General features: G+C 46.7%; 3 protein-coding genes across 5 annotated transcripts in view; 2 read left to right on the forward strand and 1 right to left on the reverse strand.

Moving 5' to 3' along the window:
- Positions 1-364: 364 nt before the first annotated feature.
- naa50 (N-alpha-acetyltransferase 50, NatE catalytic subunit) lies at positions 365-5,066 on the forward strand. Of its 2 annotated transcripts, none has more exons than XM_035741893.2 (5): positions 365-557; positions 2,477-2,610; positions 2,762-2,881; positions 3,036-3,102; positions 3,348-5,066. In XM_035741893.2, exons 1-5 carry the CDS (start codon positions 550-552, stop codon positions 3,523-3,525), a joined length of 507 nt encoding a protein of 168 aa, XP_035597786.1. In that variant the 5' UTR covers positions 365-549; the 3' UTR covers positions 3,526-5,066. The 2 variants fall into 2 exon arrangements, with proteins under 2 accessions (XP_035597786.1, XP_035597785.1); XM_035741892.2 differs by having other exon boundaries at positions 366-557; positions 2,474-2,610.
- Positions 5,067-6,889: 1,823 nt separating this feature from the next.
- LOC118361725 (basic helix-loop-helix domain-containing protein USF3) lies at positions 6,890-16,682 on the forward strand. The gene is given in 8 exon segments (XM_035741894.2): positions 6,890-7,052; positions 7,807-7,917; positions 8,150-8,181; positions 8,267-8,349; positions 8,622-8,718; positions 8,900-13,827; positions 14,310-15,956; positions 15,959-16,682. Coding segments are annotated over 7 exon segments (6,945 nt in total). The 5' UTR covers positions 6,890-7,052; positions 7,807-7,873; the 3' UTR covers positions 16,073-16,682.
- Positions 16,683-16,900: 218 nt separating this feature from the next.
- Positions 16,901-20,874, reverse strand: part of boc (BOC cell adhesion associated, oncogene regulated) — a 114,666-nt gene continuing 110,692 nt past the window's right edge. For both annotated transcript variants that reach the window (XM_052483693.1, XM_052483694.1), the window contains 5 exons: positions 19,407-19,589; positions 18,766-18,977; positions 18,533-18,621; positions 18,172-18,305; positions 16,901-18,037 (listed from right to left, as the gene is read on the reverse strand). In XM_052483693.1, coding sequence (XP_052339653.1) covers positions 17,895-18,037; positions 18,172-18,305; positions 18,533-18,621; positions 18,766-18,977; positions 19,407-19,589 — 761 coding nt within the window. In that variant the 3' untranslated portion in view covers positions 16,901-17,894. The remainder of the gene's footprint in view (positions 18,038-18,171; positions 18,306-18,532; positions 18,622-18,765; positions 18,978-19,406; positions 19,590-20,874) is intronic.

The raw sequence follows: 20,874 nt of genomic DNA on the forward strand, positions 1-20,874 counted from the left end.
TTGAGAACATATCTTTGCATTTGAGCCAAAATGGCGGTAGACCCATCATTTTGCTGTTGCGTGTAAAAAAAAGATGTATTGCACTGTGGGACACTGGAGATTTGCATGACGATAGTTTACAACAATACTATGAATTTAAATGAAATATCAAGTTGCGCCACAAATGACCAGAAATGGAATAATGAAAAACATGTGCAAAAATGTCAAAGGTCAGTCCATACTTAAAGAACAAACATCCCGAAATGTTTCAATATTTCAAACACAAAACCTGCTTTATAATAAAAACAGTAATATTTATGTAATTTCATCAAACTGACTAATAAAAATAACTGGATTAATAATAATATGTAGCCATATTAACGTTCTGCGCATGCGGGGTCAGAGTTGACAGTCTGCCGTGGAGGAGTGCGGTCGCTAAGCTAACAGCTAGCAACACATGTGGAGGGTACAACGGGAGGCAACCCTAACTCTGTCAAAATTCCCCCAACCGAACCGTGAACTACTCAGAACTTTAGTCACATCGAATTTAAGGAATAACAGTCGTTTACAATGAAAGGGTGAGTAAAGCCATTTAGAGACATGTCTGTGTTCTTATCACGAGTAAAGTTTTTTTTCTTGTCTCTTTTTTTTCTTTTTTCTACAGGCGGGGAGGTGGTTGCAATGCTGCTGCTAGCTAAACCCTTTGCGCGGTTAGGGGTAAAATAATATGCCAATGATGACAGTGATTTTCGTTTCGCTAACCACCGTTTGTCATTGGCTAGCGAGCTAGCTAGTTAGCAAATAGCATCGTTAACCTGCTAAGTGTGGCTAGTAGTGCCTGCATTACCCATCAAATTAACCATGCTTGAACAAAAGTCGGACAAGTTCGTAACCTGCCTGTTGGTTCGTGACGTGTAGCTAATTAGCTAACCTGAAATTCAATGTCCTACTTTGTCGCTAGCTATAGATAATTACTACTCGGCTACTTTACGCCACTCTCAACTCCAACCTTGTTAAACCAACTAGCTAGCTACTTTACTTAACTAGTGAACCACGCGGCTAGGTAGCTAACGCTAACTAGCTAACTTAAACATGGAACACATGATAACTGTCACTCCACCAATGCTCCTTCTATTTGTGGTCACACTACCTAACGTTAGCATAATGTTCACGTTTGTCAGCAGTTTATTTGAAGTATGTTTAACTAGTATCACTGGTTTCTGTGAAGCAGGGCAACGTTGATTCGCTAGCTAACTTGGCTAACTAGCTAGCTTATTAGGCAACCTAGCAAAATTATTCAATAACCCAATGGTTCAACTGTACTGTTTGGGGCGTAAGCATCAACCATAAAACTATGTGCTTTGTTCATATTATGCAATTATCTGTCAAGCCTACAAAATATCAGTTCCCTCATTGCTGCTTTGCAAACACTAGGTACATTCTGCATCCCGTACTCATTCATGTAAGTAACACACAGGTAGCCAGTATAAGTGGAATGGTTAGAATTAGGAATTTAATAGGATATTTATGGTGGAATGACACAAAGTAGCAAATGTTTACTACTGTATGTAGGCAACTACTTCGGGCATTTCTAGCTCTATTTTAAAGTGTCAACAGGAAAGGAATCAGTGGATCAACAAAGACTGATGTGTAGATTCGATGTTGAAACATTCAAACCAGTTTTTCAGCTTGATGTTTACTTAAGAAGTTTTCCTAACATGACACCATGACATCTTGTCTGCAAAGTCCAATGGGGTCTCATGATGTGGTGTCTCTGGTTTTTTAATTCGCAGAGCAGATGTCTTAGGTTTGAATATCTGCAATGTTGCATGATCTCTGCCGCCGCTCTATTCTGACTGCTGGCGAACACGTGAGCAGCAGCTGTTGTCGGCCTAGAGGTTTTAACATAAGGAGCCGCCCTATAAATACATCTGTGTGCTCTCCGGGGGGAGGTCAATTTGAGGCAAACAGTCAAGACACGAAAACAAACTCTTGGTTGCAGAGATTGACATTTGCATATGCATCTTGACTCATCTTAAATGATCAATGCACACAGGAAAGTGTGTATACATACATAGATTTCTTCTAGTTGCAACTAACATGTCATCCAGGCGCCATTGAATTTGTGGTTTTGCGTTAGGGGGAGGTTTTTGTCTGGCGTTGTGGTGTATGCGTGTTGGCCTTTTGGGATGAGAGGTGGCAGCTGTCAGTGCATCTGGGCTGGTCCTGATTGCTCACAGTGGCAGGAAACTGGCTTCCTTGTCTGCTCCCTAGAAGTGGTCAAAGCACAGGCAAGACCATGTCCTCAAGCAAACGGTTAGACATCTCTAAGTTTATCAACATAGTTAATGAGTTGTCTACATAGGCCAATGTATGGGTACGTACTACGCACTTGTGTAGAATTCACTCTGAATAGGAGTGCCACATTATCTATCTTTGTTGCTTGGAGTCCACCTGTGTCCCCAGCTGGTTGACCGTTCTGCTCTTGTTCCAGTAGCCGGATCGAGCTGGGGGACGTTACGCCCCACAACATTAAACAGTTGAAACGCCTCAACCAGGTCATCTTCCCCGTCAGCTACAATGACAAGTTCTACAAGGACGTGCTCGAAGTGGGAGAGCTCGCCAAGCTAGGTAAGACGAGACAGGCTTGCCCAACCACATAGTCTTATGTTGTCTGATATTGACGCATTTGTTTTGGTAGTGAACTAATGGTGTAATATGAGGAAAAACTGCAGCATGGCACTAATGTAATATGTCTGCCCTCTGATCCCTGTGTTTGCAGCGTACTTCAATGACATTGCAGTGGGGGCAGTGTGCTGCAGAGTGGACCACTCTCAGAACCAGAAGAGACTGTACATCATGACACTGGGCTGCCTAGCGCCCTACCGCAGATTAGGCATAGGTACGGCTCAATCTTTTCTTGGTTTCATACACCAGCAATAGCCAGCGTCACACCATATTTCCTTATATCCTCTTACACTGTTTACACAGTATCAGGTCATGATAACCTGTGTGTATTGCATATTGTCAAACTCCTAGTCTTTTATTGTAACCAGGAACGAAGATGCTGAACCATGTGTTAAACATCTGTGAGAAGGATGGCACTTTTGACAACATTTACCTGTAAGTTTATATTCTCTTTTTTATGGCTTTCTCTCCTTGTGTCGATGTGCATTGATGTGAAAAATCTGGACAAAAAAAATGCCTGGTATGGGCATACACCATCTTGCTAAGCTCTCACCAGACCTATGTTTTCACATCACTGCATATCAAGGAGGAAACCTTGATGTGTTCAGTTGAAAATGTCACCCACATATCCCTTCATCCCTGACCTTTAATTCACACGCTCCCTTCATTCCTCCTGACAGTCATGTGCAGATCAGCAACGAGTCTGCAATCGACTTCTACCAGAAGTTTGGCTTTGAGATCATTGAGACGAAAAAGAACTACTACAAAAGGATAGAACCGGCAGATGCCCACGTGCTTCAAAAGAGCCTGCGCAGCCCTTGTGCGCCCCCTGGGGGAGAGTTGGAGAAGGCAGAGTAGCCTCTGGATAGAGCATGGTCGTGCCCCGCCTCCCCAAGAAACAGAACTGTGACAGATGCCCATGGGTCGACACATTCACCACTTTCTTCAAAGGACGTTAAAAAGAGAAACAATTTCAAAGTTTTAAAAAACAAAACATGGCAGCATTTTGATTTAGCAACAAAACAAACACATTTTGCATTTTATTTTTACTATTTTTCTTCATTTAGAAATTTGAAAACAAAATAAAGGATTCAGAATCCAAAAGTGCTCAGAAAAGCTGCCGACTTATGACAGTTTAGATATGGTGGGGGGTTTCTGTGTTTGCAAATCATACTGTTTGAGTTGTTTTAAATGCGGTTTGTACTAAAAAACCCGATAGAACTGAATAGGGAAAATCTTTTACAGTAAGATACTATCGTTGACAAAGGAAGTCCAACTGGCAACCATGGAGTGATGCTTCTTGTAATGGTGACACGTTTGGAACACTGAACTCATCCCCTTGTCACCTGAGCCCAGGGACTTATGGGAAGAGTTTTTACTGGTGGGTGAGACTTACTGTTTCTTCTTCTAGCAATATGCAAAGTGTGAGCCTTGCGCTGTGATGCAATGCCCCCTATTGACGTCAAAGCTCTGATGCCAGTCCAGAGGGGGAAAGGAGCACCCCACAGTGCAGGCATGAGGAAGGATGAACGGTTTCAAGTTGTGGGGAGATTTGAGGAAGTGGATTCCACTCTTTGTTTCTGAATGGTTTTGTTTCTCAACCCATCTATTTAATCCCCCCTTTAGATCTTTTTCTTTTCAGCTCTTTTTTAATATATATGTATGTATATATATATTACACACACACACATATATATATATTTTGATGCTGATTGGCTCAGGACTTCTCCTGGGCTTGCCACAGATGCTGTGAGAGAGTCCAGGAAACCTTCAGAGAGATCAGGGTGTGAGATGGGCAAAGGTATATGAGATCACAGGAAATAACTGGTTTATTACGATGTTGATGTTTTTGTCGAAGTACAAAGATGTGACAATGAACAAGATGTCAAGCAGGGATCGCTTGAGTACTTGGCAGTTCAGGAACAGGAGGCGGGTCTCTGTTTTAAGGACTAGAGCAGTTCAATAGACTGGATAAGATGGAGTTCTCTCAGCCTGGGTGAAGTGCATGAGTGAGATTGTTGTGGATGCTTCTGTTTAGATTGGCACTTTATAGTTTGCCGGAGTACTGTCTGGTACTGAGGCTAACCTTCATTGGCCCCTGTAGTAGGAAGTAGGAACCCAGCCAACTAGATCTTTCCACATGTATCTGTAACCTTTTTGTGCGCTTCACTCATGACCATTGTGGGAAGGTTGCGTGTTGGTTTGGTAGTTTCCCCTGTAGGGCCCCTTACAACAGAACCTGAAGCCCAGGAGAAACCTGCTCCACTGCATGCTGGGAGAATACTGCCCTCTCCACTGTAGTAAAAGCATGTTTTGTTTTCTCCTTTTGAAAATGATCTTTTCTGGAGCTCTATATTGTAAGACTTTTTAACCTCTAAATAAAATAAATGCTATTTGCATTGTGGGTTCATTATTTCTATTTCATGTAGATCAGACCGTAAATGGTAATGTGTCTGTATATCCATCACAGTTTACAATCATACAGTACCTTAAAGCATTCAGATCCCTTGACTTTTACAGCCTTATTCTAAAATGGATTAAATAAAACATCCTCAGCAATCTACACATACCTCATAATGACAAAGTGAAAACAGGTTTTCAGAATTTCCTTGTGAATTTAGGAAGAAAAAAAACAGAAACCTTATTTAAGTATTCAGGCCCTTTGCTATGAGCCTCGAAATTGAGCTCAGGTGCATCCTGTTTTGATCATCCTTGAGATGTTTCTCCACCTGTGGTAAATTCAATTGATTGGATATGATTTGGAAGGGCACACTCCTGTCTATGTATGGTCCCACAGTTGACGGTGCATATCAGAAAAAAACAAGCCATGAGGTCAAAGTAATTTTCTGTAGAGCTCAGAGACAGGATTGTGTCAAGGTACAACATTTTGCAGCATGAAAGGTCCCCAAGAGCACAGTGTCCTCCATCATTCATAAATGGAATAAGTTTGGAACCACCAAGACTCTTCCAAGAGCTAGCAGCTATGCCAACCTGAGCAATCGGGGAGAAGGGCCTTGGTCAGGGAGGTGACCAAGAACCCGATGGTCACTGACAAGAGTTCCTCTGTAGAGATCGGAGAACCTTCCAGGAGGATGACCATCTCTGCAGCGCTCCACCAATCAGGCCTCTATGGTAGAGTGGCTAGATGGAATCCACTCTTCCGTAAAAGGCACATGACAGCATTTTTGGAGTTTTGCCAAAAAGCACCTAAAGGACTCACAGAACATGAGAAACAAGATTCTCTGGTCTGAAGAAACCAAGATTGAACTCTTTGGCCTAAATGTCAAACGTCACGTCTGGAGGAAATCCGGCACTACGATGAAGCATGGTGATGGCAGCATCATGCTGTGGGGATGTTTTTCAGCGGCAGGGTAGGGAGACTCGTCAGGATCGAGGGAAAGATGAACGAAGCGAGGTACAGAGATCCTTGATGAAAACCTGCCCCAGAGTGCTCAGGTTCACCTTCCAACAGGAAAACGACCCTGAGGCAGAGTGGCTTCGGGACAAGCTGCTGAATGGCCCGGACTTGAACCCGATTGAACATATCTGGAGAGACCTGTAAATGGCTATGCAGCAACGCTCCCCAACTCAGCCTGACAGCGCTTGAGAGGGTCTGTAGAGAAGAATGCGAGAAATTTCCTGAATACAAGTGTGCCAAGCTTGTATTGTTATCACCAAAAGACGCGATGCTGTAATCGCTGCCAAATTTGCTTCAACAAAGTCCTGAGTGAAGGGTCTGAATACTTATGTAAATGTGATATTTCAGTTTATTCTTAATAAATTTGCAAACATTTCTTAGCCTGTTCTCGCTTTGTCATTGTAGGGTATTGTCTGTAGCTTGTTTTTGTGTGTTTTTTTTTTTTTTTTTTTTTGGGGGGTTTCATCTGTTTTTAAAATAAGGCTGTAACGTAACAAAATGTTGGAAAAATCAAGGGGTCTGACTACTTTCCGAAGGGACTTTATACCCGTCATAGTTCACAATGCACGGGCAGAGTACTGGAAGTAGAGGAGACTCAGCATAGAATGTTTATCACTGAGACGCAATTTGCTCTATAGTAGGAAGTGAAATATATACGAACGACATGGTGTAAAAAAATATATAATACAATATTAAACAATGTCATACTTGACTGTTCAATTTGTGTACAATATGGATAAATCCTGCTTGATCCGTCAATCATTCAAATCACAATCCATGACTTCGTCCCAGAACACCTTTTGATTGGATCATAGCCGAATCTCTTGAATCCCGATCTTTCGTCTCAGTTTACTTACGCCCCTTTCGCCTTACCACTTGATTTTTGTGTTAGGTTGTGAGTGGAGTTTATTGCCAGAGAGAACCAAAGTTTTGTCAGGAACGAAGTCCCATAATGGGGAAACTACAGGTAATTGGTTAGCTTATTATTTTTCCCAACTTTTCCAGGGGGTTTACTGTTTGCAATTTTGTTCAGCAAGTCTAGCTAGCAAGCTTGACATGTACCCAAGCTACTACATGGTGATCTAGCTAGCGAGCTAACATCTAGCTGTCTGGGTGGCTGTTTGTTTAGCTAGCACAATATGGTTATACCATCATGTGTTGTGAGTGTGAACTGTGTTTTACGTCATTGTCGCTTAAATTCACTACCAAAATAGGGCTTATCTTCTGTGAAACAACTCTAACACCAGGATAGCAGTGCTAATGAGATAGCTACGTAGTTCCCGGCCCCCTAGCTACTACGTAGCTAACGTTACTGGGAAAGTATAGGTTGAAAATGGGGATGTTAGTGGGTTAACTACATTTGAATTGTTTTCCAATAGAACGCTATCCATTTCCCCCAATATATTGAGTTCTAAACAATTTGTCAATAGTAATTTATTATTTTCAGCTTATGTTTACTAACTGGGAAAACCGATTCACACAGCGTTGGACTAATCTCATTGTTTACATGAAACTTGGTAAAGGGCTGCGTATCTTGTCCCATATTGTTGTGATTAGTAAAGGCAGCACAACATGAGGCTACTTGAATTTGGAAGTTTTGTTGTTGCTCAACAGCCTTGTAATTTATGATCCGTTACTTATTTGTAATCGATGGTTTTTGTTCTTATTGTCTAGTCCTCATCTCCTCACTCATTAGTCTCTTATGACTGTTTGGGTTGCAGGTCCGCCAGGGAAGAGATTTAATGTTTGGCCTGCGAGTGTGGTGACTTGGCAGTACAGTAGGCCAGGATGCCAGAGATGACAGAGAACCAGACTCCTGGCCATAAACCACGGTAAGGACAAAACATGGATCCTTCTGACCATTGTTACGTCTATGGGAAGGATCCCTTGGCGTATGTATTGTCAGCGCTTTACATTTACATTTACATTTAAGTCATTTAGCAGACGCTCTTATCCAGAGCGACTTACAAATTGGACCACAGAAACGCATACAGTCTTCTGCATTGATATGGGTATCGTTTTCAGACACACAACATTAGCTAACCTCTTCATTTTCTCTTGCAGGAAGAAAAAAAACAAAGAATCTCACAATGCAGGTGAGATTTAGTGTTTTAGTGTTTTTCTGTAGTTTCTCAGGAATTTGTGGGAATGACTCGCTGAGGTTTTGTTTTTGTCCTTTAGTTGAGAGACAGCGAAAAGAGAAGATCAACGCTGGAATTAACCGTATTGGGGACCTTCTACCCTGTTCCCAGGCACTGAAGCAGGTAGGCCTAACCCATAGACACATACACACACACACACACACACACACACACACACACACACACACACACACACACACACCTTAATTAGTTTTTTGACCAAACCATATAACTTACAGGCTTGGTTTGCTTTTGAAGGAGTAGTATTTATCTTTTGGTCTGAAGCTATTAGTTGGTCTTGTCTGTGAAGATCCTGTTGTTATCCTGCCATCTGTTTTGACTTGTGTTTGTATACATGTAAATCCCATGCTGACATCCTCCCTCCTTGTCTTTAGAGTAAGAACATGATCCTGGACCAGGCCTACCGTTACATAATTGAGCTGCAGAAACAAAATGACGCCATGCTTCTCAAGGGAGGAGACCTAGTACAAGGTGAGATGAGAGTTTGTGTGACATTTACAGGTATGTTTTGACGGTGCAGAAGTATTTAATTCCTTTGGGTGCGTTTTCCTATGTGCTTGCTTGCATTTGACAGTGTTTGTGTGTACTTGTCTGAATGTTTGAGAGTCCTGTGTTGATGACCATTAGTCCTTGTTGTCTCCTATCTCTGCAGCTGAGGAGATCCGGCGACTGCGGCATCAGCTGGACGAGCTGCGGAAGGAGAGCGGCCATTACATTGAACTGCTAAAAGCCCACGACATCAACTTCCTGGACGACCCCACTGTCCACTGGAAGGGCAAGTTGCGCTGTGCAAAGGTTGCCAAAGTAGCGCCCACTCACCAGCTCCCCAAAAGAATTATTGTCTACTCCAATGGAAATGTGATACGCCCAGCAGGAAAGGAACCTAGTCCGGCCTCCGACCAGGGGAAGCAACACGCTGAGGCTGTGATTGTTCAGTCATCTTGTGACATTACAGCAGGGGTAAGGGTGAACAGGGTTCTTAAGCACGTCAGCGTCCCTTCCTCTGCCCCTCCGCTCCTCCCCGGGGCAACCCTTGCCCCTACAGTGTCTATACCTGGCATCAGGCTGGTGGAACAGTGTGTAGCAGAGGCACCTTCAGCCCCAAAACTGCCGCCCTCTGTGTCCTACTTCACCCTCCAGGGTCTCTGCCCTCTCCCGACTGTCACCACCGCCTTGCCACAGCAGCCCCAGCCTGCCACCCCAGCCCCTAGTCTCAACGTCGCAGCCAGTCTGGCCACCCAACTCCCTCTCCAGCCTGTCCCCAGCCTTACAGCCCTTCCCCAGGTTATAACCACCCAGAACGCTGCCAGCAGGACGACTATCCCCAGCAGCTCAACCCTCCTCAGGGCCAGTGCAGCAGGGAGCACACAGACCACCTGGACTACCCTACAGCTGGCTGGGAACACAGTGCAACCTGTCTGCCAGTCTCTCTCCACACAGGAGACTACCACCACTGGGCAGCAGGTGTCTGTATGCCCCATGGCCACTAAACCATCAGTTCAACCCATTCATATTCAAATGAGGCCACAGGTACCCATACAGCTCCAGGCACCCATCACTGCCCATATCCAAGCCCAGCCCTCCATACAGAGGACACCCCAGCTTCGGCCAGCTATCCTTGCCCAGCACCAGCCTCAGCCAGTCATGGCCCTCAAGCCACAGTGTGCCATCCTCCCTCAGTCAGCCATAATTCCCCAGCCTGCTGTGGTAGCCCACTCAGCAATGATGTCACAACCTCAACCTGCTGTACTACAACCGGGAACAGTACTCCCCCATCCACAGACTGCCCTGATGAGTCAGCCCCACCCCCAGACATCTGTGATGCCCCTCCTCCAGACCATGCAAGTATTGCAAGTAAACCCTGCAGGGACAACAGTTGCTGGGGTAACGGCTCCTCAGAAGACTAACAACCAGAATGTTGTCATCCTACAGCAGACTAATCCTTGCTCAGCCCAGTCGGTTGTCAGGGAGGACTTAACCAATCAGACGCCTTGCCAGCACATCGTCATCATCCAGGCCTCCAATCAGCCTCCACCTGCTCCTCCTCAGAACCCTCAGGTTGGCATGGTGCCCACTACAGCACCTGTCATGCCCAATCAGATTGTCACAACCAGCTGCCCAACTTCCACCACTGGGCAACAGATATTTGGGGGTAAACAGTTGGTCCACATTCTACCCCGTCCTGTCCCTCAAACCCAGGCCCCCCCGGTTCCCCCGACCCCTCAGACCATCACTGTGAACGGCCAGGTGTTTTCCCTGCAGCCTATGAAGACCTCGGATAAGTATGGCTCTCAGGGTGGCCAGAGCAGTCTCCAGCTTATCCAGCCCACCACTGTTGAGGAGCCCACCACCAACGTGGCTCTGCACACCCTGGGAGCCCTCAGCAGTCTCAACCAGAGCATCTCACAGGGCATGCCGCCATGCATCTCCACCCAGAGTAACGTCCAGCTGTCCCTTGCCCCACCATCCTACTCTATAGTGCCACAACAGCCATCTTCTGTCACGATTTCAGCAGCTCCACACAGTTCCCCTGTCAGTCAGATCTCGATCCCCAGTGTGACTCCACCCAGAACAGGTCTGGCGGTAGGTACAGGGAAGGCCTTGCGGAGACAGCCTGGCACAGCTTCAATGCCCAGAACTAAGAGAGCCACCACCAAGAGGACCAAGTTGGTTAGGAAGAAGGAGCCGAAACGGGGGCAGACTAGTCGTACTGTCACCATTGCAGCCAAGCCAGTGGCTGTAACAGGGGACCGTCAGGAACAAGAGGCCACTGTGGTTCAGGGAACCCCATCTTCTGCTGCTGGGACAATACAGCCAAAGCCTGGCCCTGTCAGCACCACAGTGAACACATCCTTGGTTAGTAGTATTGAGGCTTCCACACAGAGCAGACCTGTGAGTAGTGTTGGCTCTCCACAGTCCACACCTAAAGATGGTAGTGTCAATGCTTCTACACATAGTGGGCCAACTGTCTCCAGTGCATGCACAACACACAGTAGAGCCTCTGTGACAAATGCCACTAGTGTCACTCCGTGTACATCAACAGTCGGTATCAGCTCCACACAGAGTCAACTCATTATCACTAGTGTTGTGAGTCCATCTGCAGTCACCACTATCACGTGTGCAGCAGATACTCCTACAGTCAGTGCTATTGTTTCTTCCCAGAGTAAACAATCTGCTGTCGCCCCTAGTGACTGCTCCACTCACCTTAGACCTATAGTCACACAGAATAGACAGCCTGTCACTACTACTGTCAACGCTGTGCAAGCTAGATTAGCTGCCACCAATGGCAGTTCTAGACAGAGCAGATCTATGCTGATCAGTGCCTTTTCCACAGAGACTCGAGCCACATCTATGGGTGTGACGTCGTCAGCAGCATGTCGACCCTCAGTCAGCACTGTAAGCTCAATAGAAAGTACACCAATGGTGTCTCTCCAGTCTGCTCAGCTCACCTCATCAACGGGTCAGACCAAGCCAGCCAACAGCCAGGAGTCTCAGCCTACAACCCAGACCCAGTCCCAGTCTGTGGCTTTTCCTTCGGTCCCCTCCACACCAACCCCCTGCTCCGGTGCACTGTCTTTCTCTTCAACTTCTCTAACAGTTCCCATGACCATGCCATCAGAATACAGGAAGCGGGTCACCTGCAATAGACCCTCAAACCAGCAAATGACCATGCCCACTTCCACCCCCAAACCATCCCATCGTGCTGAGCTGAAAGTGACAGCGGTGTCCGGCAGGGAGAAGGAGCCTCAGGCAGAAGGCCACCCCAGTGCAGGTATGGAGAAAGGGAGTGTGAGGAATAATGCAGCGCCCTCTAGAAAGGACTCCACTCTCCCACAGCAGGTGTACACACTAGAAAACGAGGCCCCGGATCAGCCTCAGACTCCCAGCAGACAGACTGACTCACCCATGTCTGGTGGAGCAGGTGGCGGAATGGGCTTCTCTGTGGCGTCCATGCTTCCTACTGGCCACAGTGTCAGTTCCTCGCAGAGTCATTTTGGACCATTTACTTTTACCACAGAGCAGGCTGATATCCTGGCTATGTTGGAGCAGAACAGTCCTGGGAGGAGGGTGGGGGGCTGCACCGTGGACAACCCCACCGGCTCCACAAACAACCCAAAGCCTGCATGGGATCCCAACCCCAAGTCCCAGCAAGCCTCCAGCAGCAAAGAGAGGGGGGCTGGACAACAGACGAAGCTCACCAAACAGATGGAAACTCCAGCGGCTAAACCCCCATCACAGTTGTCTGTCAGGGGCCAGGCTGGAGAAGTAGCAGGCAGTGCAGCCAGCGGAGTCAGACATCCGCAGAACCTCTCCTACTCCCAGTCCCAACCCCAGAGCCAAGCCCAGTCTGGTACTGCCAGCACCCTCAGTGTCAACAACCTGATCCGGCCCAGCTCCCGTCAGCAGCAGGCCTACCCAGGCTCCCCCAGTCTGGCTGGGCAGCAGGGCTCAGTCCCATCCCCTGCGGGGAACTCAGCCCATGTCTCCCAGCCCTCCACCCCTGGCCTTCCTCCCTGCTCGGGCTCAGTCCAACTGAACGAGTACACTCCCCTTAAGAGTGCCCATATGAGGCCCCAGGTGGGGGTGGGTGAGCCACGACACATCAAGGACGTGTCCAAGCGGCCAGCCCAGGACGATGTGATGCTGTCCAGCAGTAACAAGCGACATAAGGCCTGCCCATCGACCTCCAACGTGGGCTGCATGGAAGTCAAACCCTTGGACCACAGCCAGATGATGGTACCCCAACTTCCCCCTGCCTCCTCATCCATCATGACCAGGATCAACCCTGATGGAGTTGGCACCCTGTTCTCAGGCAACACCTTCATGAGTACGGTGCTTAGACCCACCGAGAGCCACTGTACCCCCCAGCTGCCCGTACAGGAACACAACCAACCAGGTGTGCTCCACCTGCCTCAGGGCCACCCCCAGCATGGTGCACCCCAGCTGGGCCAACACCTCGGGGGGAACCCCTACCTGAAGCAGCAGCAACAGGAGCAGCAGAGGCACCACCTGTACCAGCTCCAGCACCACTTGACCCAGCCTGACCCTGCACAGCTCCACAGCCTCCACCAGAGGGCGCTGCAGCAGGAGCAGCACGTCCAGAAGAAGCGGGTGCTGGTTGGAGGGGGTCATGGCGGCCCTCCTGTGGGCCTGCAACAGAAACAACACCACCTGGAGAAGACTGGAGTTCAACAGCAGCAGCATCATCAACAATCACACCAACAACACCAACAACAGTCTCAACAACAGCACCAACAGCAAACACACCAACAGCAGCAGCACCAACAACAGTCACAACATCAACAGTCTCATCAACAACAGCACCAACAGCAAACACAACAGCAACAGCAACACCAACAACAAGCCCAGTCACAGCAACATCATCAACAACACCCTCAACAGCAGAGCTCCCACTCCAGACACCAGCACCTCCAGCAGCAACAGATCCAGCAGCAGCAACAACAGCAGCAGCAGCACTTTGGGTCGCGGCACCAGGAGAAGAGCTGTGAGGGCCAGCCAGGACCAGCAGGACCCAGAGCTCACCACAGCAGCCACCTGGCCCAGCAGGAACACCTCAAGGTACAGGAACTACTGAGGCTCTCTTGAATAATAGCCATAAAATTATAGGATTACATTTACTTTGAGTACGTACTCTTGCTATTCTATGGTAGTATATTGGTGCTATAAATTGTATGCATATGCATGATATAGCATGTTTTTGTATTTCATGTGTTATCTAATTAAGCAATAAAGGCTGAGGAGGTGTGGTATATGGCTAATATACCATGGCTAAGGGCTGTTCTTATGCACAATGCAATGGGGAGTCCCTGGATACAGCTCTTAGCCGTGGTATATTGGCCATGTACCACAAACCCCTGAGGTGCCTTATTGCTATTATAAACTGGTTACCAATGTAATTAGAGCAGTACAAATACATGTTTTTGTCATAACCATGGTATACGGTCTGATATACCACAGCTGTCAGCCAATCAGCATTTAGGGCTCGAAACACCCAGTTTATAATATCAAATCATTTATTCTCTCCTATCCCCTCCCTTCAGTCTGGTCAGGACCATAGTACCATGCAGAGGCTGATGAGCTCTAGGAACCTGGAGCAGCAACTGACTTCCCAGCCCAGCAACCCTGTCTCTCGGCCCTCCGACCTGGGCTGTGCCCCATCGCGCCAGGAGCGCCACCGGGTCTCCAGCTACTCAGCAGAGGCTCTCATTGGGAAGAGTTCCTCCACTGGTGAGCAGCAGCAACAGCAGCGCATGGGGCTCCATCTCCAGGCTACACGTGGTACTACACAGGAACAACCAGACCTACGGGGCTACCTGGACACATCCAGAGTGAAGGGCAACGTCGCACATAACCCTCAGAGCAGGCTGCCCCCAGACCACCCTGGTTCTGCAGACGTCCAGAGGATTTCTGAGTGTCCTCCATTTAAAACGCTGAGTGGTGCTGGAGGGGGGCATCAACTGGGGGGCTTCGAGGTCCAGGTGTCCCGTGGCGGGGACATGACACCTAAATCAGGTCCTTCCTCTCAGAGAGGGCAGCAGGGGGGATTCCGAATGGGACTGGGGCCTCCAGGGGATGGGCGACCCCGTGGTGGGTACAGTGGACCCCATCCTGGGACACAGGGGGTGCATATTGGTGCTCCAGGGCTTCCTCTGGACCAGGAGGGGTGTCAACAGAGCTTCATGCAGAGTCTCCTGGAGCAGACCAACCACCAGAGGGCAGTCCAGTGCTGTCCTCCGGTCAGTATGGAGTACGGCTGTGTGCCTGGCAGCTCTGCAGGGGACATGCAGGCTAAAGCATCCACCCCCAGTGTTCCTCCCACACAGAAGGCCTCAGCTATGAGGCTTGGGGAGGGCAACAAGGGCCACATCCCTCAAGGTAGTGGGAACATGGGTGCCCACCCAGGGGTACGGGCAGGCCTCCCCCACCCTCCTACCCCCCACAGCAGCTCCGAGCCAGGCCGCACCCCTGCCCCCTCCAGACCCCCCACCTCAGTCAGCCAGCGCTCCCGCCACATCACCCAGGAGGCCCAGAGCGGGAAGCTGAGGCCTGGGGAGCGACAACGGTCAGGCAGCCTGAGACCTGGGAATCCCTTTGAGCCTGACGTGCACCTGCTGGGTCGACCACAGTCCGGGGGTGAGGCACGGCGCAGCAGTATCGTCCGCTTTATGGCAGACAATGCCCAGGTTGCTGGGGACAACAACCTTGTGCCTGACCAACACCTGGCCCAGAACTTTGGCTTCCCCTTCATCCCGGAAGGAGGGATGAATCCCCCTCCTCCTATCAACGCCAACTCTACCTTTATCCCTCCTGTCAGCCAGCCCAACTCCTCCCGCCCCTCAGCCCTGCTACCCGTAGAGCCCCAGAACACCTTACCCTCCTTCTATCCCTCCTACCCCTCTGCCGCCCACCCCAGCGACATACCCCTCCAGTACTTCTCCAACCAGATGTTCACCAGCCCCGGAACCGACAAAAGCAGCTCTGCCCCCCTCAACAACCGCTTCGGCTCCATCCTGTCCCCCCCGCGTCCCGTAGGGTTCGCCCAGGCCAGCTTCCCCCTACTCACAGACATGCCCCCTATGCCCATCAGCAACTCCTCTGGCATTACCCCACACCTGTCCAACTTCAGCCTCACCTCGCTGTTCCCAGAGATCGCCACGGCAATGCAGCCTGATGGTTCTGCCATGCCCATGTCCCCCTGTTGTCCCTCTCCAACACTTCCTCTGCAGACTCGGGCAAACAGCCCAACCGCCCCGCCCACAACATCAGCCATATCCTAGGGCATGATGGGAGCTCTGCCGTGTAGGTGAGAGGACTTGAGGTGCCAACGTGGTAGTCAGGAATCCATTCCATTTCAGTGAGAAATGTGTTCAATTGAATTACGTGAAAAAATGTCATGGCCAATTGAATTGACAGGAGTTCCAACTCTTTTGTGTGGATTGAAGCGGTTGTAAGGGCTGCTGATCAGTTCTGTATGTTAGCTGACTTGGTTGGTATCATGTTATTATTCATGGTTAGTGAACCTACTCTCACATTCAAGTGTTTTCTACTTTGACAGCCTGTCAGTTCAATTGATACCTTAACATGGCATCGGAGGCCCGAGTTAGTGAAGTCATAGCATTTCACTGAGCATTCCCCTCCTATACATCTATGATGGGGGAAATAAAGATTCTAAACCATATGGTTTGCAAATGTGTCTGACGTGATGACATATCTGCTTGTGACATGCTATGAAGAGTTTTGTACTTTCATTGACTGTGACATTAAAATTGCACAACATTCTAAATGTAACTTAATCATGGTGGCTGTACAGAACCCATTTGTGTAGAGCTATTTTGTAAATATATTTCTTATGACAATTATTAGTATAATATGTATGTATCTGTAAATAAATAAAGTGGATTTATTAACCTTTATTTATTGTTAACCTTGGTTTGTTTCAGAAACAGGATGTCCTCCAGATATCACTAGTTTCCCTTTAACAGTACTTTATGTGCCTTCAGTTGAGCGAGGGACAAATCAAAGCAAGCTATCTGAAATGGCTTCTTGCAATAATTTTTGCGATTATACCTGCTTTATTTCAATTCCCTACAAACCATTTTACAGGGTTAAAAATTAAACGCGAAAACAAAGGTGATTTCATTATAAGCTTTATTTACATGCAATAGTGCTCCAGCCTGTGTAACCATGCCAACAGCTACACACAAAGATGGATTACAGATTCAGGAACTCCTTCATTTTGATCTCTGATGCCTCACAGGGAAGGCTAATACTGATGCACCCATGTGTTGGGGAAGGATAATATTGACGCAGCCGTCAAAGATCCCCTCACAAGGCACAGTCATTTGGAGTAGTGACCAGCAGAAACACTCATTTCAGTCTAAAATGTAAATCTGCTTGGGTGTGACTAGGTAACAAAACTTCCAGAATCTTTCCCCTCCTAAAAATAAATAACTATACAATATATCTCTTTGTACTCTAAACTACTGAAGGCAGAATGATTTTAAGTTGCATACATTTAATACTTTTGATGAAAAATTCTTATTTCTTTATGAAACGGCGGACACTTGTACCATTATGACAACACTGAACAGAAGAGGGAGTATATACAACACAATGCATTTTCATTGAACATAGAGGTAGTGCTCCCTCAAAAAGCTTGCTCTCTGTTCCTCTACTGAGCAGCACAACCCTGTCCATTTGTCTTTTTTTCTGACATGCGACTATCAGGATCGTATAATAACCAGATGTCTAAGTTGGAAATAAGGGGAACATAGGAGTTCTACAGGGAATGACTTAAAGCAGACTGGTAGATGTGCTGCTGGTGCCTAGTCAGAGAAACAGTGGTATGCCAGTCAGATGAAACCTTCAACAGAATGCGCTGACTGACTTAAATCAGCACCAGGATTGGAATCCCCCTCCTTTCCTCAAGGTGTGCAGACATGAATATACAATCACATAGCAGGATTACAACATCACAGAAACTGACATACAGATACATGTATTTTTCAATATGAACATATCCTTATATACAGCATAACAAAACAATGTTTATGTACAAAAGCATAAATATATAAATATCTGTGATACAAAAATAGACTTTTGTTTTCTGTTTTTCTGAGTGTTTTTCAAGCATCTGTTGAGTCTGACGTCCCTGTTTCACTCTGGAGTGGAAGTGCATCTTGGGATTCTGGCGTTGTAGCTGTTGATGTTGTCGCCGTGGAGTTCTCCTCCAGTGATCGCAGAGGAGAGGGAGAGCAGGGTAGAAGGTCTACACAGACAGACAGGGGAGGAAAATACATGGTTATTTGACATTGCAGTGGGCGTACACGCATTCATAGCTGAAGTGTGAGGTGAATGCATACGTTTTCCTAATGTTAAAGTTTTGAGAGAACAGACACGTACCTAGATTGATGTCCCCATTGTGAAAATGGGCATTGCCCGTCAGGTTCTGAGTGCTGATTGGCTGTTCAGAGGTGTTGAGGAGCTGGAGGGTGGAGTCATCGGGCAGACAGCAGTCCTCACCGTCTCCAGGCTCACTGAGAGCGAGATGTTTGGGTGAGAATGATTATATATACACATGTAAACCCAACAGGACGCTTTTTGACTTTAGGCCATCATTGTAAATAAGAATTTGTTCTTAACTGATTTGCATAGCTAAATAAAGGTTACATAAATACATATAATTAAAATAAACACAGATGGACTGAAAAACTATCTGGATGACTGACAAATTGAGGGTATGTGAGAACAGTCCTGTGCCTACCTGTTAGAGTAGTGGTAGCCTGGGGCGTGTCCATTTGACATGGTCTGTGCTAGCAGCGTGTCACACTCCATATCATACTCCACATCCTCCTGCAATAGGAACAAGAGACATCTGTTAGACTTCTGTTACACATGAAAAACAAATGAATAAGGTGCCCAAGGCTAATACGCTCCCAACAGAGATTTATTGGGCAGATGCACAAGACATGACCTTGACATGTTGATGGAACTCACCTGGCGTAGTCCTGGCAGATGGTGTGTGGGGTAATGGTGTTTCCCATTGGGTGTGCACTCTCTGTTAGGGGGGTAGATGGCATGTGGTGTGGGCAAATGGGGGTCCAGCGGGCAGTGGCCAACCAGAGCCAGGCCCTGCAGAGGCACCATGGTATACTGGCATGAGGAGACAGGGTGTGCCACGGCTGGGAAACACAGGTCTGATGTTTGCTCTGGAGAGGAGAAAACACAATCACTGTTGTTAGATATGGACAAGACTGACACGCGACAAGAATGTGGATATGAGAGAAGAATTGAGGGAATTATGAATTACTAGTCAATTCAAAATTGCAGATTGGTCAATTCAGATGGACAACTGTTCATCACAACAATTGTGATGACTAAGGGCTCTACTCAATCTGTAGCGCTGAAGAGCCGCTTTATATCTCAATTGACGATTAAAGGCGATGTTCCCGTGGTCGCCGAGACCGCATTCACAGTAAACGCTGCATATGACGCCTCAATCAGAAATGATCTTTACATTTTAATGCGGATCTTCCGCAATACATTGGCGATACGGATTGAATCCAGCCCAAAATCGGAATTGATCCAACAACTACTACCACTGCCCTCCCATTATCATCATCATCATAACTACTAACTCTGTTTGGCCCAGGCTCTCCACAGGCAGAAGGGGATGAAGGCTACAATGATGAAGACGAGGGCCCCCAGGACCACACCCACTATGAGGTAGGGGAGGTCGCTGGGGCGGGGCACAGGCCCCCCGGGGTGCTCTGGTCTCTGAGATGACGCCTCCGATGGAGAGGGCCGCTGGTTCAGTCGAGCTGGGGGTAGAGAGGGGTTTGTTTACTTGATATAACAACATGTATTACAGTCAGGCTATCAAATTCATTATATGAAGAATTATACTTTTGTTGTTTTCTGGATAGGATAGCAAGAGAGACAAGTTAGAGGAGGCTGGTGGGAGGAGCTGTAGGAGGACGGGCTCATTGTAATGGCTGGAACTGAATTGATGGAATGGAGTCAAACATGGTTTCCATGTGTTTGATACTGTTCCATTTATGTCATTCCAGCCATTACAATGAGCCCATCCTCCTACAGCTCCTCCCACCAGCCTCCTCTGGCTGAAGCAGTATGTGTGTTCTGGAGGCTTAGACTGCTGGACCACCCTAGCCACGTATGATGTTTTTTTAACAAGCATGCTATAGTGTTCCTCGTCCTCACCTCGACCCCCCTCAAAAAATAAAATCTATAAAACTTGACACATGCCTGTGATGTGTGGTTGTCCCACCTGGCTGTCTTAAGATGAATGTAAGTCTCTCTGGCTAAGAGCGTCTGCTAAATTACTAAAATGTTAATATAAATGTAAGTCTCTCTGGATAAGAGCATCTGCTAAATGACTTAATGTTAATATAAATGTAACTCTCTCTGCTAAATGACTAAATGTTAATGTAAATATAAGTCTGCTAAATTACTCAAATGTTAATATAAATGTAAGTCTCTCTGCAAGATGACTAAATATTAATATAAATGTAAGTCTCTCTGCTAAATGACTAAATGTTAATATAAATGTAAGTCTCTCTGCTAAATGACTAAATGTTAATATAAATGTAAGTCTCTCTGCTAAATGACTAAATGGTAACATAAATGTAAGTCTCTCTGCTAAGTGACTAAATGTTAACATAAATGTAAGTCTCTCTGCTAAGCGACTAAATGTTAACATAAATGTAAGTCTCTGCTAAATGACTCAAATGTAAATATAAATGTAAGTCTCTCTGAATAAGAGCATCTGCTAAATGACTTAATGTTAATATAAATGTAAGTCTCTCTGCTAAATGACTAAATGTTAATATAAATGTAAGTCTCTCTGGATAAGAGCGTCTGCTAAATAACTAAATGTTAATATAAATGTAAGTCTCTCTGCTAAATGACTAAATGTTAATATAAATGTAAGTCTCTCTGCTAAATGACTAAATGTTAATATAAATGTAAGTCTCTCTGCTAAATGACTAAAATGTAAATATAAATGTAAGTCTCTCTGCTAAATGACTAAATGTTAATTTAAATGTAAGTCTCTGCTTAATGACTAAAATGTAAATATAAGTCTCT

Source organism: Oncorhynchus keta, chromosome 28 (genome assembly GCF_023373465.1).
Source record: "Oncorhynchus keta strain PuntledgeMale-10-30-2019 chromosome 28, Oket_V2, whole genome shotgun sequence".
Taxonomy (NCBI): Eukaryota; Metazoa; Chordata; class Actinopteri; order Salmoniformes; family Salmonidae; genus Oncorhynchus; species Oncorhynchus keta.